Below are 25,316 nucleotides of genomic sequence, written 5' to 3'. Positions count from 1 at the left end.
TCTTGGTGGGAAGTTTCATAGGCAGACGCGCCAGAAATAAACTTGTATCAAGGTTTTCTTTTGTCCTTTGAAGACCTCATTCGTAGCCAACGAAAACACGATTCTTAGTTCGGGTGATTAAAGACCCAAAACATTATTATATCATGTATCATATTCCATTCCTGTAAATAAAGTGCACCAAACCTCACACACTGTTCCATTGGAGTAGGTGTATTTATCTTTTATGTTGCCTTATTGTGATATTCACTGTTCTAATTAAACCGAAGGGCTCCTGCTCCACACGCAGTAACACGAGCCCTGCACGCACACAAACACACACCAGCCGCCTCTGTCAAATTATTTGGGGAGTGTGACCATTTATGGGAGCCGCCGGTCTTGTGGTGGCGATGATGTGGAAACTCCAGAGGGGGAGAGAAGAGAGGAGAAAAAAAAGCAAAGAAAAGGAAAATCGAGGTCTGCTTTGATTGCATTATGGTCTTTTGTTGAAAGTACTTGAAGTCCCCGCAGCGTCTCCGCCGAGCATGAGGTCTCTCTGTGGGGTGAGATTAGACGCGGTGGCTTCCTCCGGTCGCGGCGGTGCTCCCTGTCTCTCCTCCCGGGCTGAGTCAGTATTGGATTACAGGTTCACACGCTCGCTCGCAGACCGCCCGTCGCCCCGACCAATTGCTCCATTCATTCCAGCGCCGGAGACGGCCGCCGGCCTCTGATTGGTTATCAGCGCCGGGTTGGGGAACTTTCCCACGGCCAACGCGTGCTGACAGCCGGCCAGCCACTCCTCGGCACCGCCGGCGCGCACACGGGGGCGGGGGGCGGGAGGAGGGGGCGGTAATCGGTTGGGGGGTGGGGGGGCGCACCGAGGATCCATTGGACTGCTGGCAAAGGGTGTTTTTTTCTTCTCAAAGATCGTCTATTTTAAGTGTGTCAGAAAAATGGCAAGGCCGATATTACGCGTGGAGATGTATCAATTTTATTAAATCTGCAGTCATGAAAAAGAATGACATACGTGATAGGATGGTCGGGGTAAAACAGCTGCTCGGGGAAAAGCCCGTTTCAAAAGAGAACTGCGCTCCTGAAATAAGACTCATTGACGCGCAAGAGCCACGTTGTTCTTGTACTTTGTTCAGACATTGAGCTGCTAAAGAGTCAAGATAGCGAAGTTCATTCTTTGCAAAACGATAGTCACGCAGACATTTCTGCAGCTTTCAAGGAGAAAAATAAACTTAATCTGAAAATCGAAACCACAAAGGGGTGCTCAGGACTAGACTTTTTAAGACCATGATTTCTGTTCCAAATGGGTGGTTTTAAGATGTATTCATAACCTTGGAACTTAATAGTTTGTGTGTTTCCATCGCAAGACTTGACGCCAGAACTTTTAACTTCCACAGCCTTCAGTAATGTCCACAGAGTGAGACGTCTTTACCTTTTATTTAATTCTCTCTGATGTAGCAAAGCCCATCGCGACGTGCTTGCGCCAACCGCGCCGTCACTCAAACCCCCGGCCGTTGTGTGATTGGCCGGTTTCTCCCGAGGCCCCGCCCCGCCGGCCGGCAGCAGCGTTGAAATGACACCGTGGGAAAGCTGAGGGCTTCAAACGGGGCAAAACCTGGGCAGACGCACGTCTGGAAGACACGACAGAAGCGCCGAAGGACTATTGTGGACAAATCAAAATGAAGAGGAATCACGATTTCAGTTCCTCGGACAGCGAGCTGGACGAGACTATCGAGGTGGAGAAGGAGAGCGCGGATGAGAATGGGTGAGTTTGGCTCCAAAGACCTGACACTTAAATATTTAGGAATTGCAACCAAAAAAAATCCACGGGACTGATCGTGTATGATCTGGTTTAAGCAGCATGAGCTCTCCTCTCGGGTCCATGTCTCCGACAACGACAACAACCCAAGTGCAGGCGAGGAAAAGGCGTCGAGGAGTAAGTACACTTTAATATTCTTTAGTAGAAAATCAATTGTGTGCAGTTGGGAACCTTGTGCACCAAGTTATTTATTTATTTTTGTTCGTTGTCATATTCTGAAAACTAACCAATGATTTTTGTACTTTGTCATTTCCTCAGATAATTGAGAAACGGCGCCGTGACCGGATCAACAACAGCCTGAGCGAGCTGCGCAGGCTGGTCCCCAGCGCCTTCGAGAAGCAGGTCAGCGCCTCCCACATCTCCACCACGCGCTGTGCCACGAAACCGCTGTGTTGCATTTGTGCTCAGTTGGATTTTTTATTTATTATTTTTATTTTTTTTTGCATTGAAGGGCTCTGCCAAACTGGAGAAAGCGGAGATTCTGCAGATGACTGTGGACCATCTGAAGATGCTTCACGCTGCTGGAGGCAAAGGTATGTCTGAAATGGGTTCACTGTTGCGGGAAAACACCTTTCGCGAGTCACTCGTGAAATTAAGAATAAAGGACAAATACAGAGAAACTTCTCTCGTCTGTCTAGTTTTGACTGATTGTGTCATTTCTGCTCTCACTAAGTGAGAAACCTAATTATCGATATCAGATAAACATAGTTCAGCTCTTGACAAACTGGTTTTGCAGCAGGTCGGGGTACTATGTTTTAGAACTTACCCTGGTCCCTCCCTTCTGCCCTCAGGTTACTTCGACGCCCATGCCCTGGCTATGGACTATCGTGGTTTGGGTTTCAGGGAGTGCCTGGCCGAGACGGCCCGTTACCTGAGCATAATCGAAGGCTTGGACAGTGCGGACCCCCTGCGGATCCGCCTGGTCTCCCACCTCAACAACTATGCCAGTCAAAGAGAGGCTCACTCCGGCCTCAGTCACCTGGCCTGGGGCTCCGCCTTCGGATCCCCCCCTGCCCACCTGACGCACCCCCTCCTCCTGCAGCACCAGCAGGGGGCCCCGTTGGCGGCTCTAACCCGCAGCACCACCAGCAGCCCCCAGACCCCTCTATCATCTACGTCCACCTCGTCCCCCTCATCATCCTCCTCCTCTTCCTCGTCGGTTGCAGAGACTCACGCGCCGGGCCGGCGCAGCGGCAGCGCCACCCCCCACCCGGATCAAGGCCCGATCCGGGTGCCCGCCACCACCGCGGCTCCCGTCAGCGTGCCACACCCGGCCCTGGTGTCCTCGTCGGTGTCCAAGCTGTCCCCTCCTCTCCTGTCCTCCCTCTCTGCGTTCCCCTTCCCCTTCAGCGCCTTCCCCATCATCTCCCCCGCCATCGGCGCCCCGGCCCCCACATCCAGTGTGGGTAAACCCTACAGACCCTGGGGGATGGAGATCGGCGCTTTCTGACTGAGATGAAAAACTCATGTCGATCTACTCAAAGACTCGAGCTGAGCTGGACTTTCAAGGACGAAACTTTTTATATTCCCAGCTTAGAAAGTTCTATTTTCTTCCATGGCGTTGACATCGCACAGAGATTTTTACCTTTTATTGCTAATGTATTGTCATATTTTTATTTTTACAGAAGAGTAAAAACAGCGAGGAAGGGGGACAATGTCTAAAAAGCAACAAGAGTGATTTAATGCTACTGTTCTCTGCCCCCCCCGCCCCCTATTCAAGAGTGTCACCCAATGCTGTCAGCAGAGCAGGGATGGTTTTTCCCGGCTGGTTGCCCGTTAAGTTCCTTGCTGAAACTGTCCCCCCTTTTGTTTTCGCTATGCGCTGAAGGACCCACTGTTGGTGCCCTGGTTACAGCGAGGAGGGGGGGGGCCTGAAGTGGTGAAGTGTCACCCCCTTTTCTACAGCATTTCATGGGGTGCAATAACCCAAACCAGGTGTTAGTTTGACAAAATACTGGGACGTAATTTCGCTACCAGCTTGGTTGAAATAAACGTGATTTACACGTACAGCCTCTGAGGTTCGCGTGACGCTCCGTTGTTTAGGCTCGCTTCTTTAATTTATGTTTCCTGTCCACAGTACAGTTAACAGCGCAGACTTCACACGTGTTTTAGCAGCTGTTCCACGTTTCTTTTGGATTTCTCGTGTAACTGCTATATTATTTTCTCGTCAAAGCAGCAGCATTATTGATCTGTAACCATCAAGAGGAGAGCTCTATTGTATGTGCCACCGTAGAACAAGGCACCACACTCCCGTTTCCTGCTGTCCGCCTGATGATAATCTTGTGTCTCGTGGTAATTCTCACTGTTTGAGTTTGTATATTTTATGGTTGTACAAAGAAACAAGCAAGCACTGACCAATCAGATTTCTCCGCTTTTCAGAGTTATCACTGGCGTTCATGCCAACTTCCTTGTAATAAAAGAGTTCTGTTAAATCACCTGAGGCTTCATCAGTGTCATGTTATACGTGTTTGTTTATCGGTGTGTGTGTGTGTGTGTGTGTCTGTGTGCTGTACGTGGCGACGCCTGCTATCAGATGAGGCGGCTTGTTTCTCTCAGCGGCCCTCTGTGTGTGCACAGGAAACCATTAACAAGGAGGGGATATCCTGGACAATGGCAGCCCGGCTGGCCCCATGTGCTGCGTGGGAACTGGAGGAGGAGGGATGAAGGAGGGAGGGAAGGTTGGAAGAGATTGAGAAACTAAAGGAATGGATGGGGAAGAAATGAAGGGGGGAAGGGGGGAGTGAAAAGCTGCGAGAAAGGAAGTGTGCACAGTTTTTTGTCCCTCTGCCATCGTTTGAGCTGGCGGCCAGCTGCCCCTTCTGTTCCTCGCTCCTGCGTGCCATCACCTCCTCCTGCGGCACCAACGGTTTAACCACTTGTCAAAATACCACTCGTTCTTTCTTCCGTGTCCCCGAAAATGCACACAACGTGTCGTTCCTCTCTGATCTCTCCCGTCAGTCTCCTTTCTGTTTCTTTTTCCTTCCATCGCCGAGGGTGATGCGGTGCCAGGTGGTGATGTAAGCTCCACTGCAGCCAAAACCACAAGGTCAACGAGACGTTTAGTTGAGACAACTTGTCTGTTGTCTCCCCCAGCTGGTCATAGCCGGTACTTCATCAAAGATTTTTTTATTGTCATTTACACACTGTTTACACCCTGTGTATTGAAATTCTTGTGCTTGCCTTTCCGGAAAGCCGACCAATTTTAAAATAAAAAAATAAAAAATAAGTATACAATATTTACATAAATGTACATGAAAAATAAAAAATGAGCTAAGGATAAGGCAGAAATGAGGTGACGGGGAAAAGTGCAAAACTGAGCAGGTTGTAAAAGAAAAAAACTTAAATGAAATGAAATATAAATGTACAGTACAGTAAGTGAATCCTAACAAGCTAAAGTGCAGACCAGTTGTGAGTTAGGTTATAGAGTCCTCTCAGCTGCTGATGGCTCTAATGGTAGTGGGGGGAAAAGTGTTTTTCAGTCTGGTGGTCCTGCATTTGGCACTTCTTTACCTCCTGCCTGAGGGTAGAAGCGTGAACAGACCATGTTGGGGGCGGGTGGGGTCTTTGAGAATGGAGGCAGCTCTCCTGTGAACCCTGCGGTGGTAGATGCTCTGCAGAGAGGGCAGTGGGGTCTTGGTGATCTTTTCTGCTGTCCTCAGCACTCTCTGCAGGCGTTTGCGGTCCATGTTGGATGTGCTGCCGTACCACACGGTGATGCAGCTGGTCAATATGCTCTCGATGATGCAGCTGTAGAAGTTGCTGAGGATCTTGGGAGACATCCCAAACTTCCTCAGCCGCCTCAGGAAGTACAGCCGCTGTTGAGCCTTCTTGACCAGCTGCGTTGTGTTGAGTGTCCGGGTCGCTAAAGTGGACCCCGAGGTATTTGAAGCTGCTCACCCTCTTAACTTCAAGCTCCTGGATGAAAAGTGGTTGATGAGGTCTCCCCTCCTTCCTCATGTCCACTATCAGCTCCTTGGTCTTGTCAGTGTTGAGGGTGAGGTTGTTATCCTCGCACCATGACACCAAACTGGCCACCTCCCTCCTGTAGGCCTCTTCGTTCCCCCCAGTGATGCGTCCTATCACTGTGGTGTCATCAGCAAACTTCAGGACGATGTTATCCTTGTGGGAGGCGACACAGTCGTGGGTGAACAGGGTGAACATCAACTGGGACCATGGAAGTGGAGGACGGTGGGAAAACTGCAACATCCATTCCGACGTAAACGCACATAAAACCTTTTATTTCTCCCAATTAAATGTTTTGTTCCTCATTTTTGCCAGGTTGCAGGTGTTTTCACAATTAATGGAATAAACCCTTATTGAGCCATATCTTCTTCTGTGTTGTGTAATACTAAATCAATCCACCTGATGGCGCTGGGTATTTAACCCCAGTTCTTTTCCGTGCAAGAAGTTGGAAACTACAAAAGTCTCTCCAAACACTGTGAGCATTTTGTCTGTCAAATTTACAAAGGTAAGCGTATGTGCTGTGTTCAAAAACAAATATACAGTATTTCTACCAGAAAAACAGCACATGGTTTGGTTTATATTCAAATAAACTGTGTGGTCGGCCTTGGCCAAAATATGAGGAAATAAAAAATGAAGTTCAAGTCAATTTAATTTGACTTAAAATGCTTGTAGTTTTATTTTTAGACATGTATTAGAGTCTTGTGGATTGCAGCACAAACTATTTCCTATATTATGTTTCTGCTGTGATATGAGAAATTCAAACAAGAAAAAACATTTATTCAAACAAGGGTATCGGTCCCACCAGGGGGATTGTTAGAGACATCGTTTTCTAATTTCACAGTGACACATTCACTGACCAAATAAATGATTCACTCTCAAAGCCAGTTTCATTCACTGAACCCCAAATCTTTATTAACCACTGCTTGCTCACAAAGATATACGTGGAGAGGAGGGATACACACAAATGGACAGAGGAGAGAAAGAGAGAGGCAGGTAGGATCGTCCGTCTGTGATGTTGTTTCACACTGCAATGGCATCGATTTTACATCACCGGGTCAATATCACATGGCACAAACACTCTGTTATCTACCTGCCATTTCCGCAAAACACACCCACACTCACACACATCTGTTGGCCCGCCGTGCGAGTGTGACCGACATTCCTTTAATACACTCCTGAACACCTTTACAGACGGCAATACTTTGTTTTCCATCATGGTTGCAGCTACACCTGTTATGGCTTAAGTATCTTTCTTGTGCCGACCTTTCGGTGGCGTTGACAGTGTCTTGGAGTGAAGTGCGATGATTACAGCAGGAGCTGATGGCGTTTCGGCCACTACTCTATTCTAGCCTCTATGAAATGGAGAAAGCGGCAATAAATTTGTAATTTCTCCGGTTCGCGGTAACGCGTCTAACCTCAGTAGTGTTGTATAGTAAATACAGTAACTTGTGATTGTATGCTTGTTTCTGAAGAATATAAGAGGCCCGCGGGTTGATGGACAATCGAGCGAGCTCCTCTTGAGCTCCGTGCTGTGATTGGCTAAAGGCCCGCCCATGTGGAGAGCGTGTTAGTGAGTGCTTCTACAGTATGAACTCATGTGGAGAGATGAGGAGGTTGCAGACGGAGGGGAGGGGGGAAGAGGATGGGCTCATTAAATGCTATAGTGTTCTCCTGTGGTACAATCACCATCTACCTCACAGGAGTAGATGTGCAGCGACTACCTGCGGTCCCCAGACAAAGCAAACCGCCCCCCCCCTCCCCGCGTTCCTTCCGGTGGCCCTCCCGCCCATGTCCCTCGCTAATTGGCATGAAACCGGTTGGAAAATCACTCCAACCAACCACAGATCCAATTCTGTTTTCCAGATCTGACGGGTCGAACGAGCCAGGGCCCATTCAATGGGACGAGGGATAACAGCCGGATGGGGGGTGGTGTGGGTGTGTGGGGGGGTCGGGGCCTCGCAAGGACGCAAAGCGGGTCGCGGCAAACATCGGCTAGCTGGCAAACTCACGACAAACACCTACGCCCGAGGCGATTCTCGGGCTGAAATGAACCAAACAAAAGCCTACAATGAACAAATAATTACATCCATATTCAAGCAGGAGAGAGGAAACCTATATAGAAAAAAATGGCACACTGCAATACTTGCTGCTTGTATCGTACTGTATATAACAAAAAAAGAAGTATTTACAAAAACCAATACCCACTGTCACTTCTCAATTTGATTTTTTTCATCTCAATTGAAACGGGGCTAAAATATTCTTTTTTTTTGGGAAGTGTGGGTGGGAGACATTAATTTTCCTTTTTTAGCCTAAATGGTGTTTGCTGTTTTTTTTCCCTCCCCCACCCCCATTTGATCCTCCCACTGTCTCGGGGTGGCGTCTCGGGCTGTGGTAGTTTCATAGTAGTATGGGGGGAGTATGGCGGAGAAGGTGGGGACATGTGGGATAAGGTGGGGACGGGGTTGTTCCTCAGGGTCGGGGGGTGGTGGTTGGGGTTGGGGTTAGGGTTAGGGTCGGGGGGAGGGGGGGGGGGGGGAGGGTTGGAGGTGGGATGTAGATCCTGTTGGGGCTTCTCACGCTGTCACTTCTTCTCTCAACTCCTTGTTCCGGCGCACCTCCTGAGCGTGCCTCTCCTGGAGAAAAGACACAGATTGAGATCGGGTTTTTTCTGGATTTATGACCCGAGCACGTCTACACCTCTGGTCCTTACCCTCTCCTGCAGGCGCTCCATTATGGCCGCCAGGTAAGCCTGCCGGTTCTCCTCGATGTGCTCCATCTTCACCTGGAGCTTCTCCTCGGCCATGCGGCTGAAGGCGCTGTTCTCCTCCATGGCCTTCAGCAGCACGTCACGCTCGTGGTCGCGCTTCTCGGCCAGGGCCCGGAGTACCTGTGCCTCCTGGGACTGGAGGCGAGAGTACGAGAGCAATGGGTCGATGGAGAGACGGAGATTTGCTGAAAAACACTCATTGATTTTTCTTGCAATGTAAGCACGAGTAAGCACTGCTGTAACTTATTAATGCTAAACACAAAGAATTCACTACTTGACACCTTCATCCTCTCTGGACATTTGATTTAAATGATTTAAAGAACATTTTGCCGTTTCACCCATAGTATTGGACATCTGGTGTTAAAACAATGTGAAGCTGTGCTATTGATTTGAATGATTGATTTGTTGGTGGTCTGCAGGATGTGCCAGCTGCTTCTATTGACTGAAAGGACATTCGAATCAATAAGATGCATTAGAACTAGACAGATGTTGGGTTAAGGTGACTCATGATAAACCAAACAACCAGCCGTCAAAGTGAAGTCTAATAGTTATTATGCAGCACCTGCATACCAGCAACATTCTGGTAGAAGGTCTCCTGCTTTGGGAAGATGTTTGGTTTGGGTGCTGCAAAGCGCTTTTTGTGGCTCTTACTGAACCAAAGTCATGCGTGGCAGCCGGGTGCCATGAAGATGATTGGAAGCATCCTTACTCTCCTCCGTTCCTCAGCTGCCTCCAGTTTCTTCTGGATGTCCTCCAGGGAAACGTCCCTCTTTGGGGGGGTGGTGACGCAGTGCGCAGCATCAGACACGGGGGAGGTCGGCTTCAGGATGACCTCGAAGGCCTGGCCTGAGGCTCGCTTGTTAATCGGCTTGATGTCCATGTCTGCATGCGTGCGCATTAATGTGTTAGAGAGACAGACGGGCGGACAAACAAGTCTCCGTTGGCTTTTAATTCAAACACGTTTTATTTAGAAGATTTGATAGAAATCGGATCGCCGCGTACCTTCGAAGTCGCCCATGATGTTTTTGTGGGTCTCCGGATACAGACAAGAGCAGATGAATGAGAGAACGGAGATCTCCTTCATCTTTTCTTTGTATGCTGTGGAGGGGAAAAACAAAAGATGAAACAGGACTGTGTGTTAACTCACCGTGTGTGTGTAAAGTGAGTGCACGTACACAAAATATCATTAGCCTACTAACATACAAAAAGATGAAACCCTCTTCCTCCGCCACAGGAGGTCCTTGATGTAAATTATTATTCATCATGTCCCCCCCACCCCCCCCCAAAAAGAAAACCTCATCAAAGGATCCCTCTTGGAGCTGCCCTGGGTTTTGGAGGCATTTTGCGTCCTTTCTCTTCTCAGCGCTGCGAGGGAAGTGGGATGGACGTGTCCTTACTTGGCCTCATTCCCCAAACAGCCAAGAAGCTGCCGCTCCCGCAGGATTCCCCACACATCATTAGCTGCGCATATTATTTATTAACAAAGTCACACCAACGCCCTATTGCCTCTCACCCGTTCTTCGGCTGACACCTAAAAAGACCATGCGTTTCTTTTGTTTACAGTGGATATTGAGATGGATGTGTGGTTTGGGTTGTTTTTTTTTATCTTATTGGCTTGTGGATGTAGGCTAATAGCTGAGCGTTTAGCAGCAATGTGAATGTGAATGAAGGGAGAAAGTGATCCAACAAAAAGAAAACAGAAACACTCACACACACTGTGATCGGGCCACACCTTGATTTTCTTTTATTTTGGCATCTACTACTTTGTAATGTGAGCACCGGAGTGCAGCAGAATTCCCCGCAGGGAGAACAGCAAATAATATCTGCAATGCACAGCAGCTTGCGACCTATTCCGCTTTCACCCACGGCTGCAGCGTTCTGTCAAGGTACACCGCCCCATGGAGGAGATTTGCACGCAGAATGCCATAATATAGAACAATAATCCATCACCCGAAGTTACAGGGCCTGCGGGGTTTATTTTAGCGGGGAGTTACAGGGCCTGCGGGGTGCCACGTTGATTCGTGATCTGCAGAGAGCTACAGTAGCGAACCCCCAAAATTAGATCTGCTGTGAAAGAGCTTCACTGTGGTGGGGTGCGGTGTGCAGCGTGATTGATGCAAATCCTCTTCCTCACTCATATTCCCTGCTCACTCCATCCTCCTCTTCTCCCTGTCTCTCACTTTGTGCCCTGCAGACCGGCAGACGCCACGGTAATGTGATCAACCCTCAGATGTAGCTCTCACTACTCTCTCGTGGCCTTGTTAAGCCCTCCCCGGAGGAGCGAGTGAGATAGGGTGGGAGCATGGATGGCGTTGAAAAGAAGGAGAGGGGTGGAGTAGGAATGGAGACAAAGGGGGAGTTTGGTAGAGAAACATTTCTGGCAGATGAGGGGAAAGAGAGGGTGAAGGAAGATGGATAAAATGTTTGGCTGCTTCACTGTCTCGATAACTCCTTTCTGATATAAACAGAAATCACAGACAGGAGGATTAAACCAGTAAAAGGGGCAGCTCCCAGTGGGACTCCACCCGCCACCACCCACCGCCCCGAGGACAGCCTAATAGAAGCAGCCACTGCAGGTGGATGTATTGCTTTAATTTGTAATTAGCGGGCCGAACCATTTCTGCTGACGATAGGGGTGGAAAGGGGCGTCCGGTGGGTTGTCACCGGCCCATTAAGGGCAGAGTGTGTGTCAAGACCACAGTAGCCATTTGCTCCAACACACAATCCCAGTTGACTGCTGAGGAATGAAGCGCTAATGATTCAGCGGAGCAGGTAATTTCAGTTAAGTGCATATGCAGCAGATCATTAGGGCTTTAGTTCAGCGGTCGCCACCCTCAGGAAGATGCCTTTTCTGTTCAATATTGTTTACATTTAGATCCAGATTTTGGACTATTTGTTTTCATTAATCATTATTTTCTCAGTCTGGTTGGGTCAACAAAATATTTAGGTAATTGTTAACAATCTTGATCACATTCATGTCATTAAATGTCTTGTTTTGTCCGACTAACAATCCCAAACCCCTATTACACAACTATTACATTTACAATTATGTCAAATAGAGCAGTTAAACAATACTACGGATTGATCATTTTAAAAATGGTGCAGATCAATTTTCTGTAGATTGATTTTTTGTTAAATTGTTGCAGCTCAATACTGGTTTGTTGAGTTTTATTTCAGTTTTTTTCACCATAACGACCAGTGTCTTGGAAGATAAGCACTCACTGTGAATTGAAACAGGTCTTCATTCTCCAGCACATTTTTTTCATATTCCTAATCAAAAATATATGAGATTCTCCATTGTGCTAAAATGTGAAATTGCCTTTGTATTTCTCCTGAGAGAAAAGATATTCTCCTTCGGTGAACCGCTGGATAAGCTAATAAGCTCCCTCCCCATGCAGCACACGGAAATTGGTAAATGATCAAGAGGGAAGTTCCACAGCGGGACGTGTCCAACCACCAGGATCTCTTCGAAGACATCGGCTGGGTTTCAGACACGTCTGGTCAGGCAAAACCATTTCAGACACACATGATAGCGCGCGGATGCCGGCACTCCTCCAGGCCGCTTTCAGCTCTGAGAGCTGCTCTTCCTGCCCCCCCGTCCACAGGCACCGGGCCCGCAAACTGCGCCGCGCCTTCCAATCCGTCAGCCGTCGATATCTAGTGTGCCTCCTCCCCCGCGAGCATCCCCCTCCTCCAGCACCTCCTGCATCCCCGAGACTCACTTCCATCTGTTGCTGATGTGTTCTCAGTCCCACTTTTCTCTTTCATAGTCCATCCATCCCTTCATCCTCTCCCGGGAGCTTTCATTCTGGCTTGGCAAAAACCACCACACCTCTGCTTGGTTTCTCCGTTTCTCTCGACCACACTCTGCTTCTCTGCCCTCTTCCTCTTCTAATTACCCAGCCCCCAATTCAAAAAAAGAACAAGCAGTAGAGTTACTTTGAGCAAAACGGCCCAAATTGAGAAACATTAAGTGACACAAACCATGACCGTGTGTATTGTACAATGTTTACTGCCTTGGGTCCTTTAACCTCGCAGCAATATGGGCTTGGCATCTGCGCTTGGCATATAAAAGCCCTTTACAACAATATAATCTCAAAATTATGAAGATATTACCACTGCAAAATTGGTTGTTAAATAAAACGATACAGCACCCAGATGAATTAGTCTTTTATGGAGGGATGGGCCGCACCCTTTGTCCCCCAGATCAGTGCACAAGGCAGCAAATAAGGATATTTTTCAATGGATTGGAAACATTTTGGTTTATATACTATCCAATAATCAAGGAAATACCCCTCTTAGTTTACTAACGCACAGGGGGAGGACTTTAAATCCTGGCAAAAGACCCTAAGGTATTCAGTTCATTATCACACAAAACCACAAAATTAAAGAGCTATAACAACTCAATCTGTTTGGGAATTTTTGTTTCAAAAATGACTTAAATGATTATCATGCTAGTTGCATTTAATCATTTCCCTCAATTGACTAATTGGTGTATCTGCCAGTGGTTACAGCTCTGGATCAGAACAGTAAAAGTGCAGATCAAAGAGGTAGCTGTGTGTACAAATGTCTAAAACCCCGGAGGATAACATCAAAACTAGGACGCTAAAATCTCTAAACTGTCTCTTCCAAATCACGAGTGCGTGGCGTCACCGCTGGATGGATGCCACCTCTTCCTCCCAGCTTCGTTTCAAAGCAGTCCTCCGAACCAGAACACGTGAGTGTGCCGAGTTGAGTCGATGAGACTCTGTGATAAATTAGCTCGCGTTTGCGAGTCTTTAGACCTTCGTACACATTAAGACAATAGTGATGCAGATTAGATGTCGCTGGATTTAATGGGGACTCGGGGCTTAAAATTGATGACGCCTGAGAATCCTCTGTTTCCTGCACACAAAGGAATTGATTTATAGGGGAGGCTCAATGACCACACCTTACAGGACATGACACGGGTGCGTGATAAGGATCAGGAAAAGGGCTGAAGAAGCCTTAAAGCAAACACAAGTGTTCTTATAACGGGTCTTTTGAAGGATAGTTGATACAGCTTGTTATGTAGAGGCCTTAGATATGCTCACTTCTCAGCTCAGAGGAAGAACAAAACACACATTAAAATATATAAATGTGTATTTACGCTGCCCTCAATAGTCTGACTCTGGATGTGAAATCTCCGAAAGTAGAATTAAATTCCACATGCGACTCTACTGCGTTTCTGTAGCCGACGCAAACTCAATGACCTGCAAGATGCTGAGTGGCATGATGACGGCCTTCGCCCCTCAGTGTCGGCTCGCTGCCCATCCCCTGAAGCTGGTGCACGGCTCAGAGCAAAGAAAAGCAGGAGGAGGAGGAGGAGAGGGGAACACATCTAACAGTGGAGGCTTGAATGCCGGTGTCCCTCGGTGCAGACGCCATGCAGGACCCCTCACCGCTGTCTGTCTGCATGCCCCTCCATCCATCAAGTGCTAAATCAAGCATAAGACAAACAGGCTAGCCGCTAGACAGGCCACACGCTCCCTTAAAGCGAGCACACTTATCTTTAGTGGCAGATAAGATTAAAGACGTCTTATTCCGTCGAGCCCGCAGGTCACATCCAGTGTGTGTGTGTGTGTGTGTGTAGGCCTCCCAACGTGATATGTTAAAATATTTGAATTAACGCATGAATATAAATTATATATATAGGCTAATGTGGAAATGACACACACATGAGGCCTACCACCTGCAATGACATGCAAAATGATTTTTATTTCTACCAAATACTGTCCCATAAAGCTTATATTATAGTACATGCATGTCTATAACCCACCTAATAGGATTGCCTCGTATTATTCCAGAGACGACATTCATTTTCATCTTGAGTCGTAAATTCTTCCCTCGACTGCAACGCAATTCTGCCAAAGGATGCTCTTTTCTTATCTCCCTCTCTCTCTCTCTCTCTCTCTCTCTCTTATTCACGCCTTTAGCGGTCACCCACAAAATTGGATGAGCGGGGCTTTTTTTTCAGCGAAGCTTCGTGCAGTGAGATTGTCCCAGTTTTGGTAAAGGCGGTTTGTCACGGTGAGATAATGTCACACCCTGCGCAGGGCGGCCGGCGGCTTCGGAGGGACCGGGGATGTTGGGTGGGGTCGCTGCATTATGCTGCGCGGCTCCGCGCGTCGACACCATTCTGCTGTGGGAGAAAATAACGTCGCCCTTTATCTCCCCCCCCACCCCTCCCTTCCTCCCCACCGCGATGCCGTGGATTCATTATATTTCATACATTCGTTCGCATTAAAAGTGAACTTAAAATATATATATATGCGTCACTGATTTGGCGAAGTGGATCACATATTGATCGCCGCTCGCGTGGATTTCGGATCAAGACACACGCAACAAAAAAAAAAGAAATCTTGTAAAAACAAAGATTGAATAAAAGAATAATCCTGCTTCAATTTTGCAACTTCATGTTGAAGCAGTGACTCGCAGTGGAGTTTGGCCGCTCCCTGTAAGCAGCCAAACCCTCAGCATCCTTTTGTGCCATGGGTGTCGCCACAGTATCTAAAAAAAAAGCATCATCGAATCCGCAAAGCCTCTGCAATCTCTGGGAGAGAAAAAATAACAAAAATATCATGGTGCAAAACTCACCAATTGCGGTCTTAGCCATTTCTTCGGTGGTGGTGGGTGGTGGTTGGTGGTGGTGCCGGGGTCGGTTGGGCGGAGGAGGCTGCGTCGGCTGCTGGATGCGGTATCGCGGGGCGAAGTGACTGCTGGTAAGGCACTGAGTCAGCAGAGACGGGACTGCCGGTGCGCCTGCTGGTCTGTTGTGAGCTGCGTCAGGTCAGCGGGAAATAACTAGGACCAAACCGGAAGTGCAGGCGAACGCGCCTTCGGAATAAACGCTATATGGCGATGTGGAATTACGAGCATTGATGGAATGTTATCGATGCCATCAGCGAGTACAGCGATGTGATGTTTGGATTAGTCTATAAACTAGAAAAGTAAACAATTCCCTGCATGTTGCTTTTCTATTATGAGGATTTTATGTTGATTATGCCAGAGCTCGTGAACCAAATCTCTTTAATAACCTACCTCATCTCGTGCTGTGAAGAAATATGGCAGGCTAAATTGTTAACTATTATCTGGCATTGTCAAGTATAGATCGATCGCTTATTCAAAAAAATAATTGACAGATGAATTGATAGAGTAAGGGATTGTTTGGCTGGTTGCATACACAGCATACACAATATGCATGCATATAAAAAAAATGTCTCGTACTGAGAAAGATTTCGTTTTGGTAAACTGTCAATGCTCTATAAATCATATCTTCATCGGCATGAAACCTTTACACATATTTACATTTTATATCCAGATTTGAAAATGCTTTATTGTGAAATGTGTAACAGGAAACCCGAACATGTCACAATCTAACGGCTTTTCACCGGGTCCCTAATGAGCGTTCATGTGCTTGCTCGAGCGATCATTGACGAGCCTCATCTTACAGGCCTGACAAGCCCCAAGTCCCCTTTATGGAGCGCTCAGGTCCTCTGCAGGCTGGGTGTTTCCCTCTTTGTTTCAGGGTTGAAGAGCAGATGATAGTCAAAGTCTCGGTGGCAGGAACAATGACTCCTCACAAGACAACGGTTTTCATACATTTTTTTTAGATAAAATGTTACACAATTTGGATTGGAAGCTTTATTAGCCTAAACATGCATGTTATTACTAGGAGGGTCCGGGCGAAGGAGAGTTGCAGTTTTCATATTTCACATTAAATAATACATACAGCATAATGCATCCTCTGATGATGAATGCCTACAGTCAAAAGGTCAAAAGCATATCCATTAACATTATACTAAGTTATTTATAGCAATTATTCACCAAAATAATTGGTGTGGCCCACGAACATCCAGTGATGTTCATATTTGGCCCACTTGATATTGAAGTTGAATAGCCCTGCTCTAAACCGATCATTTGTGGTGTTTCCGGGTTCGTTTTTGACGATCGCCACCAAGCTAAAATAAATAAATTCCACAGTAACAGTTTTGAGGTATAATTGACGGTATTCTTCACTGTTTCAAACTGTACTCCACACAGCAAAGGACGCTAAGCAGTGCACCGCCTGTGAGATGATGACAATGCTGAAGAGCCAGGAATGACTAGATACCATCGGATTGTGGCGTACAGAATTAAACCCAGGGACAGGACAAAAAGAGGCGACATACACAGATAGGAGTTGTTCTAACATAACAGCAATATAAAACAGCAAAAATGTGCTTCTTATAAAATAGAAAGAGCCATGCATACAAAACTGGTTATATGATCCTTAAAAAACTGTTCACCATCCATGGTTACTAATAGGTTTTTAATCTATTTTCAGTGATCTCAAAATAGCTGTTCTACCATCCAGGTTCCCCATCCAACCTGACAAAGCTTGAGCGTATCTGCAGAGAAGAATGGCGGAAAATCCCCAAATCCAGGTGTGTAAGGCTTGTTGCGAGAGACTTGCGGTTGTAACCGTGCCAAAGGTGCATTAAGTAAAGGGTCTCAATACGTATGTCTTCTCTTTCTAAAATTATGTTTTCTCTTTTTTATTATGTGGTATTGAGTGTAGATTGTTGAGGGTCTGAATACTTTATGGATGAAATATGTGTGTAGTGGCAAATTATTTCTGGGTCATATATTTTCCTTTCTAACACTGATAAATGCTAATGATACGAAACTTGCTTACATTTTTCAGATCAAGCATTGGAACAACGTTTACAGGGGAGAACAGGCACTCAACAACACCAAAAGTCCATCACTAGTAAGTATCAACTGCACAATATAAGACACAATATTAGTCAATATGAACCACTTGTTCTGATCCTTGCATTGTGATTACTATATGTAGTATTAAGTATGATTTCTTAAGTACTATTAATGATCTCAGCAAAGTACATCTGTATGTAATTTCCCCCACTGGCCGTAGGAATTTTTCCTTTTTCCTCCCTTCATCTGAGTTGTACGGTGGCCCTGAGAGCTCAGTGCACTGCAACCAAAAAAAAGCATGCTAATAGACAAAACAAGCAAATTAAGAAAACAACTTCACCCAATTGACAATACATGTTGCTCATTTAGAAATCACACTGCAAATTCCGGCAACACAGTAAATACAGAAAAAGACAAAAGTGTTTCCAGGGGACATTAAAAGGTGATGAACACGGCTTGGACAAGCTTGTTGGTGCTACTTTTTGTGACTCATGAAGTTAGGTCCGTGTTCGTTTGTGGACTTACATCATGCTACTGATGCTACTGCATGCACCTCGCAGGACCATGCAGAGTGGAAAAGCAGAATTTTATCAATCATTCTAATTATATTTGAGGAGATTTGAAACTTTGCTATACGGTTCCACAGTGACTAATGACGGCCTGTAATCAGGAATCAATTTATTGCCAAAATATGTCAAACATACAAGGAATTTGTCTTGGCGGTTGGTGCGTGACAGTAGACAGTGAAACAATAGACAACAAGACAGCAGTGCACAAGTAATAAAATAAAGTAAAATGAAATGCTAATGCAATGGGTTAGTAGAATAAGGCTATGGGTTAGTATAAAACAAGAGAATAAAGTTAGAGTTAAAAATTTAAAATATTAGCATAAAGTGCACTAGCGAACAAGTAACAAAGTGACGAGTGACGACAAAGTGAAAAATTACAGTTAAAGTGGCATGTGCAGTATGAAGGGGAGTGACCGGTGGAATGTTATAGTCAGTCAGTGGGGGACCGGGCTCTGTTGATGAGCCCGACTGCCGACGGGAAGAAACTGTTCGTGTGGCGGGAGGTCTTAGTCCTGATGGACCTCAGCCTCCTGCCAGATGGAAGGGGCACAAACAGGTTTTGTCCGGGGTGGGAGGGGTCGGCCACGATCTTTTTAGCTCGCTGGACCTGGAAGCGAACAAGTCCTGCAGGGACGGCAGATTGCAGCCGGTCACCCTCTCTGCAGAGCAGATGACACGCTGCAGCCTGCCCTTGTCCTTGGCTGTGGCTGCAGCGTACCAGACGGTGATGGAGGAGCAGAGGATGGACTCCATGATCGTCTTTGGCAGGTTGAATTTCTTCAGCTGCCTCAGGAAGAACAACCTCTGCTGAGCCTTCTTGGTGATGGAGCTGATGTTCAGGGGAACCGGTGCTGATGGTCCGAGAGGCTGAGACATGTTTCCCCAGCTTCACGTGCTGCTTCCTGTCAGACAGGAAGTCTGTGATCCACTTGCAGGTGGAGTCGGGCACGTGCAGCTGGGAGAGTTTGTCCTGCAGCAGAGACGGGATGATGGTGTTGAAGGCAGAGCTGAAGTCCACAATCCTGGCGTAGGTTCCTGGGGAGTCCAGATGCTGGAGGATGTAGTGGAGGGCCATGTTGACAGCATCGTCCACAGACCTGTTGGCTCTGTAGGCGAACTGCAGGGGGGCGGTGAGGGGGGCGGTGAGGGACTTCAGGTGGGTCAGGACTAGCCGTTCAAAAGACTTCATGACTACAGAGGTCAGGGCGACAGGCCTGTAGTCATTGAGTCTTGTGATCCTGGGCTTCTTGGGGACAGGGATGATGGTGGAGGCCTTGAAGCAGGCTGGTACGTGGCATGTCTCCAGGGAGGTGTTGAAGATGTCAGTGAACACCGGAGACAGCTGTTCAGCACAGTGCATAATAATCATATAGGTATTATTAAATAAAATAATATACCATGGTATAGGTTACAGTAGGCCAATATACCCAGGAGACTTTCTTCCTTAAATAATCCCCATACAGACAACTACTACCTTGTGAAATGTACACCCCCCCCCTACCTTCACCACCACTGACAACCATATAAGGTAATGCTTATATGGTTCCCTTACGTTACAGCTTGGGGGGGGGGGGGGGGGGGGGGGGACAGACGGATTGGCGGATATAATGGTAAGAGTGTTGAGCTCTCAGGGCCACCATAGAGCTGGCATACTTTTCAAAGACATTTCATCATGATCAATCTTTTTTTTTTTTTGCACACAAGATACATGGTAAACATAGCTATAGATAATACAATTATAGGTGGCTGGATTGATTTTGATGTGTCAATTTGCTTGTTTGGGTTTTTTTAGCTCCAAGTGTGTTAACCTTGCTATGATACATCTGATAAAAGTGTTTAAAGGAAAGGTAAAAAATAAAAGCCTTTTTTCAATGAATCTTTGTCCTTTTTCTCATTTGTTTCCCCAGATGCACCAAGGATTGGGCTTATGACTGGAAATTTGGAATATTGTTCTTTATCTGCACTGTCACTTGGTAAAGATTCATTGACCTTTTGCGGTATGTTTTGATTTGACTCATTAATACACTGCCTAGTTGGGATTCGGGATTAAAAGTGTAATGTTTGTCCTCATATATTATCAGAATTAAATGGAGGAACCTGGGATCTGGAGAATATTAAGGAAAACCATATAATACTGAATTGGAAAACACAAGCAAGAAAAAAAAAAAACACCACCCCATCAGCATGTGTTGCTTTCTCCACCTGTTTCAATGGTGAAGTCAACACCTCATCATGATAGTAAATAACAGTCAAGATGGAGAAATGCCATTTTAAAGTTTTTTAATTCTTCCCGGATTATATTAGTTTATAAATAATCGGTTGAAAAAAAATGTTTTAAAATGAATAATGGCATGTACTGTATTTGTAATTCAGTGTCCAACTCCTAGTTCAATTGAACCATTGAAAATCTTCTAGATATATCACTTTATTTTGTATTTTTCACAGTAAAATGAAAAGCTTATATTTTATGAGAATGCCTGTTACAGGAAGAATGTAAAATAACAGTGTTTTAGTCCAGAACCTTTAGTCATATCGCTAAAGGTGTTTGATTTTGATTGTATTTAGATGGGAAACCTGTGCAGTTTTTGCCCGCAGATCCTTTAGTGGTATCCCTTTATTGAAGGTTTTGATTGTAATAATTCAGGAAAAATCTGTCAAATAACAGTGTTTTACTGCAAAACTTTTGGTAATATCACTTTTTTGAAGGTGTTTCTGCCAGGGATGTTGCGTGGGGAAAAAGGCAGGACTCAAACACAGAGATTGCGGGAAACAAAAAGGGCTTTAATAGTCAAAATGCAAAAACGCAAAAGGCCAACGGGCAAAAACACACACAGGACCTTGGGCCAAAAAGGCAGGCAGGACCGAGGACCATCCAGGACGATAGACAGGTACATCCGTGACCAAAGACAATGACGCGACAAGTGACAACAGACACACATAGCTTAAATACACTAGGGAGGTGATTGGACACAGGTGGAAACAATCATGACATGACAGACAATCACAAAGGAGGACAGGACAAGGAAGGAAGTGACATGACCCAGGGAGAACAGAGGCAAGAAACTACAAAATAAAACCAGACATTAACCTAACCGTGACAGTTTCATCATAAAAAAAAACAGGAAGAATCTGTAAAATAACAGTGTTTTACTGCAGAACCTTTAGAGAAATTACATTATTGACGGTGTTTGAACATAATAATACTGGGAAAGTCTGTTAAAGAACAGTGTTTCACTGCAGAACTTTTTGCGATATCACTTTATTGATGGGGTTTCATCATAATAAAACAGGAAAAATCGGTAAAATTAAAAAAATTAGCTGCAGAATTTTTAGCAATATACCTTAATTGAAGGTGTCTGATCATAATTTTACAGGAATCATCTGTAAAATAACAGTATTTATCTATATAACCGTAAATGAAAATTAAGGTAAATTTATGGTTTTCGCATTCATTTGACCTTTTTACAGGGTTTTTTGTACAGTGCATGCTAGCCTTCACAGCTGTTCTCAAATTGTCCTCATTGCTTCTCAGTGATTCGCCTCGCCGTCTCCACGTAGACACAATAATAGACAATCTGATATACTGCACAGGGATGGAAAGCAGGGGCGATGCCTTTAGCTGGACACAGAGCGGCGCAAGAGTCTCAGAAATGCTGGTTTCATTTTGGAGGTCAGGCGCTCAGTGACGCGCAGCTCGGATCCCCGCTGATATTATCATGTCGTACCCCAATAAACGTGCAATGCTTGGTAATACAGACATTGACGCTTAACATATAGAAGACACTCGCTAAATCAGTCCAATAAAGTACAAGCTTTTATTAAAAAAAACAAAAATACTACTGCAAGTGATGTATTGCAAAACAGTCTCTAATTGAATTGCGTATTGGGGGCCTCCTCGTGCATGTCTTTAATATGTGAATCTCCTGGCAAAATAAATAAACCCATTTGTTGTTGACTGATCGAGCGCTTCCGTGTGTGGGGGGGTCGGCGGGGTTCTCTCCGAGCTGCATGTAATACGAAAATAATAGCGATCCCTCTGAAGATGGTTAAGTGTATTTACAAAAACAATGCTTTGTAATAATATCACATTAATAGTGCAGAACGTAAGCTGATTTTTAAGTCAGCAGTCCTTGCCTGTGGGACAGGTGAAAAAACAAACGGTAAACTATACAAAATGTACAAGTAAATGAACAGCTGGGTTCAAGGAGCAAATAAAGAGGAGCAACGATGAGAAGAAAGAAAAGTGAACCGAAACAAAACAAGCAAAAAGGCCTCCTGCACGTTCTGCACCTCGTTTCATCTACTGAGAGACTTTGTGTGTCTGAAACAAAGCTGCAGATCTCTCCCTCTCCCTCTCTCTCTCTCCCCCTCTCTCTCCCTCTATCTGCCATTCAACATTAGTGAACAGCCGTCTGATCGATTAGTCGATCAGTAATCACGCTGCATGAATCCATCGGGCTTCCACGAGTTCCTGTGGTTGTCCCTATATCCTATCGTACCTGTGGATTATCGCCATGATCGTGTTGTTGAAGAAGAACTCTAAATGAGTCCAACATCTCCCGACCTTATAATCTGAAGTTCGCTCCTCTACGGCGTCCACGCCCACCGACACGCCGCCGTTTGACTCGCTGCTCCGCAGGGCGGTGTCGGACTATAAAAGCTGCCTTTATTCCCGACCTCTGAACATTCCCACCTCTCCTCTGCCGACCACGTCCCGCCCTGCACGGTAAGAACTGTCGGTATGCGCCGGTCCCGTCCGGAACATCAATGAGGAGTGTCACATTCGTTTCTTTAATCTGCCAATCAAAGTGTCTGTGTATTCTGAATATGGTTTCTGTTACATCATAATTATATTATTATTTCACTGCACGCTGGTGTTCTTTATTTCTATGTATTGAATGATTACGCAATGTAGTCATGTGATGGTCCTTTTCACTTTTCATAAGTTTTGAGTTCTCGTTTGTTTATTATAAATTCTTGTAAAAGAATTCCTATTGCTATTTGTTTTTAATGTCAACCCTGTCGGGTCCATACAGCCTATATGCTCCACAGAAGGGTGTGGTTGGACTCTGTGGAAATACCACCACCATTTTGTGTGTCTGCACATTTGTCCCTCATTCAGCTGAACTTTTCCATTCGCTCCAACTCTAATAACACACAGCCCCTGTTTTCCCTCCCACTTCTCCTTTTGTACTGTTGCACTCGTGCAGCAACAGTCGGAGACGGAGCGGACCCTTTTGGGTTTTGTGGTTTCTTCTTTTGTATAACATTCGTAACAGCCCATGACGACAGACCTCACACTCATGAGTGTTACACGTCGCGTGGAAGGGCGATGAGGTGGAGAGAAAGGTGTGCCTGCCCAATCAACGTCCTCCTAAAATGTCTTGGAACTGTCCTCTTCTCCAAAACTGAGTTTGGCCCTCAGCTCACCCATGGGTGATGCATGCAGCGGCCAGTATTTTACTGGGGATTTACAATAATATCCTCCTAGACATAGAATATTTTCTCTATGAGATCCTCGGAAGAAGCTGTCTCACTAAAGGTGAGGTGGCAGATGGTAGATGTGTCCATCCAGCTGTTGTGTCTTGCAAAAGAAGGAGACTGTTTACACAGAAGGGATCAGCCGGCCTGTGAACTCCGCCGTGCGCTTTCATGCCCGTAGATTAACTCATCAGCATCTTCATACCATAAAACAAATAACCTCTTTTCCATTCTTCTCAAGTTAAACCTGAAATTGTCCGGCTGAACTCTATGGCATCATTTCTCATAATAAACAAATGCCTGCTCCTTCCCCCCCAGTCCGAACCCATCTCAGCAGCCATGCCTTCAGAACTGGAAACGGCCATGGAGTCACTCATCAAGGTGTTCCACCGCTACGCCAATAAGGACGGCAAGAGCGTCACACTGAGCCGAAGAGATCTCAGGGAGTTGATGGAGAACGAGCTGTCTACCTTCCTCAAGGTGAGAAGGGACCAAACCTGTTAAGTCCAGGGCTTGGACGTGCTGATTTGTTAAACGCGGCACAAAGTGTTCTCGATGAAGCTCACGCCACAACCCTTTTTTCCACCCAGTCTCAGAAGGACCCTGCTGCAGTGGACAAAATCATGAAGGACCTGGACAGCAACGGTGATGGCAAGGTTGACTTCGAGGAGTTTGTTTCCCTGGTTGTCGGACTTTCTATCGCCTGTGAGCAGTGCTATCAGAGGGAAATGAAAATGGCCAGGAAGTAAATTGTAACATCTGCAGATTATAAAAAGGCATTTAGATTTGTATAAAGATAATTTTGTTCATTAAATACAATGAAGAATTTCAAACCTGTTGTGTCCGGTGGTTATTTAAACATTAGAGCACCTCTGCCTGTTTTACTTTCTTTTGTTTTTTTCCTACAATGAATAGAAAATGGCTCCTCCCCATGTGTTCCATTGTCCAAAACACACACCCTGGAGAAGCTCATTCCTGCGATCAATATGCCATCAACACTAAGACGCGATGCTTTAACCACCACCTGCAATTTCTGTTTTCCTGTGTGTAAAAGTGCAGACGAGCCCCTCCCTCCCAGCTCCATAATGTTCTGCTTATCGCCGCTGTGAGGAATGTGCAGAATGTTCTGGTCGGGGATGCACCTTTCTGAGTCACGCTTCACGATGAATACAAGGTGGTCGGCTGCTTTGTAAACGAATAAAGATTGTGGCATTCTTGTCGATTGATTGTCTTGAACAGGACATTCCTGGGCACGTTGTTGTTGAGTCACGTGTCACACGGCGCGTCAGTACACCAATGTTTCCACCCTCCCCTCTGACCCTGAGATTGGCTTCTCCTCCGGCTCTTTTCTGACCATCTCCTCCAATCACATGTTTTAGTCATACATGATAGCAATATGTATCCTGTAATACAGGGAGCAACCATTGAGGTCAGGCTCTGCCCATCTCAGTGATGTCACCAGAACCATTACTGCCAGAGAACAGGCCTGCCTGGGAGACAAAACTCAGGGCGATATGTGTGCTCCTGAACCTCTGCACACACCCTCCTCAGGCACAGCCCTGTACTGTGCATAGTTACAGGAGTAACATTCAAGTTGCTGGGTTACAAAGTTGCGAGGGTGTGTGTCTGTCTGCCCCCCCCCCTGTGTTTACACAAGCACCACACCCATGTGACTCGCAGCTGAGTTTGCAGAGAGGATTTCCCACTCTGCTGACGGTTTTCTCTTTAAGGGTTAAGGTGCGCTGAATTCATCGACAAATTGCACATGCTGTTTGTTCATCATGTGGCCTTCATACGATCATCATGTGAGGATGAATAGCTCTCTCCAGGCATGAAGTGAGAGACGCATGACCTGTGGGGATCGACCGACACACATTGAACAATGTGCAATGATTGGCCTTCAGAGATAAGCAGACATTTGCCAAAGCCTGCCGCACCTTCTTTGGACACACTCACAGACACACACACACACACACACACACACACACACACACACACACACACAGGAAGAACA

The 25,316-nt window shown here is 46.0% G+C and overlaps 3 protein-coding genes across 4 annotated transcripts; 2 read left to right on the top strand and 1 right to left on the bottom strand.

Annotated features, from left to right (window-relative positions):
- Positions 1–1,540: 1,540 nt before the first annotated feature.
- hey1 (hes-related family bHLH transcription factor with YRPW motif 1) lies at positions 1,541–4,243 on the top strand. 2 transcript variants are annotated; one of them, XM_078081391.1, is made up of 5 exons: positions 1,541–1,753; positions 1,849–1,924; positions 2,066–2,149; positions 2,259–2,340; positions 2,599–4,243. In XM_078081391.1, the coding sequence occupies exons 1-5, from the start codon at positions 1,668–1,670 to the stop codon at positions 3,255–3,257; spliced, it is 987 nt and encodes a 328-aa protein (XP_077937517.1). In that variant the 5' UTR covers positions 1,541–1,667; the 3' UTR covers positions 3,258–4,243. The 2 variants fall into 2 exon arrangements, with proteins under 2 accessions (XP_077937517.1, XP_040045328.2); XM_040189394.2 differs by having other exon boundaries at positions 1,846–1,924.
- Positions 4,244–6,655: 2,412 nt separating this feature from the next.
- Positions 6,656–15,338, bottom strand: stmn2b (stathmin 2b). Its single transcript, XM_040188898.2, has 5 exons — positions 15,153–15,338; positions 9,540–9,635; positions 9,247–9,419; positions 8,481–8,672; positions 6,656–8,403 (listed from the first exon to the last, which is right to left on the bottom strand). Exons 1-5 carry the CDS (start codon positions 15,169–15,171, stop codon positions 8,344–8,346), a joined length of 540 nt encoding a protein of 179 aa, XP_040044832.1. The 5' UTR covers positions 15,172–15,338; the 3' UTR covers positions 6,656–8,343.
- Positions 15,339–22,217: 6,879 nt separating this feature from the next.
- On the top strand, positions 22,218–24,135 carry LOC120826669 (protein S100-A1). Its single transcript, XM_040189138.2, has 3 exons — positions 22,218–22,547; positions 23,621–23,782; positions 23,893–24,135. The coding sequence occupies exons 2-3, from the start codon at positions 23,642–23,644 to the stop codon at positions 24,049–24,051; spliced, it is 300 nt and encodes a 99-aa protein (XP_040045072.1). The 5' UTR covers positions 22,218–22,547; positions 23,621–23,641; the 3' UTR covers positions 24,052–24,135.
- The last annotated feature ends 1,181 nt before the right edge of the window (positions 24,136–25,316 follow it).

Source organism: Gasterosteus aculeatus, chromosome 10 (assembly GCF_964276395.1).
Source record: "Gasterosteus aculeatus chromosome 10, fGasAcu3.hap1.1, whole genome shotgun sequence".
Lineage (NCBI taxonomy): Eukaryota > Metazoa > Chordata > Actinopteri > Perciformes > Gasterosteidae > Gasterosteus > Gasterosteus aculeatus.
The sequence above is the reverse complement of the archived record's forward strand: the minus strand, read 5'-3'. Positions and strand labels throughout refer to the sequence as shown.

What these genes read in the sequence shown, in the direction of transcription:
- hey1 (XM_040189394.2), top strand. Translation starts at nt 1,668, where the DNA reads ATGAAGAGGAATCACGATTTCAGTTCCTCGGACAGCGAGCTGGACGAG. An exon ending in GAGAGCGCGGATGAGAATGG is followed by an intron (nt 1,754 to 1,845) that starts GTGAGTTTGGCT and finishes ATCTGGTTTAAG; the next exon opens with CAGCATGAGCTCTCCTCTCG. An exon ending in TCACGCTGCTGGAGGCAAAG is followed by an intron (nt 2,341 to 2,598) that starts GTATGTCTGAAA and finishes TTCTGCCCTCAG; the next exon opens with GTTACTTCGACGCCCATGCC.
- LOC120826669 (XM_040189138.2), top strand. Translation starts at nt 23,642, where the DNA reads ATGCCTTCAGAACTGGAAACGGCCATGGAGTCACTCATCAAGGTGTTC. An exon ending in AGCTGTCTACCTTCCTCAAG is followed by an intron (nt 23,783 to 23,892) that starts GTGAGAAGGGAC and finishes TTTTCCACCCAG; the next exon opens with TCTCAGAAGGACCCTGCTGC.
- stmn2b (XM_040188898.2), bottom strand. An exon ending in CATCATGGGCGACTTCGAAG is followed by an intron (nt 9,420 to 9,539) that starts GTACGCGGCGAT and finishes GCACGCATGCAG; the next exon opens with ACATGGACATCAAGCCGATT. An exon ending in TGGAGCGCCTGCAGGAGAGG is followed by an intron (nt 8,404 to 8,480) that starts GTAAGGACCAGA and finishes TCTTTTCTCCAG; the next exon opens with GAGAGGCACGCTCAGGAGGT.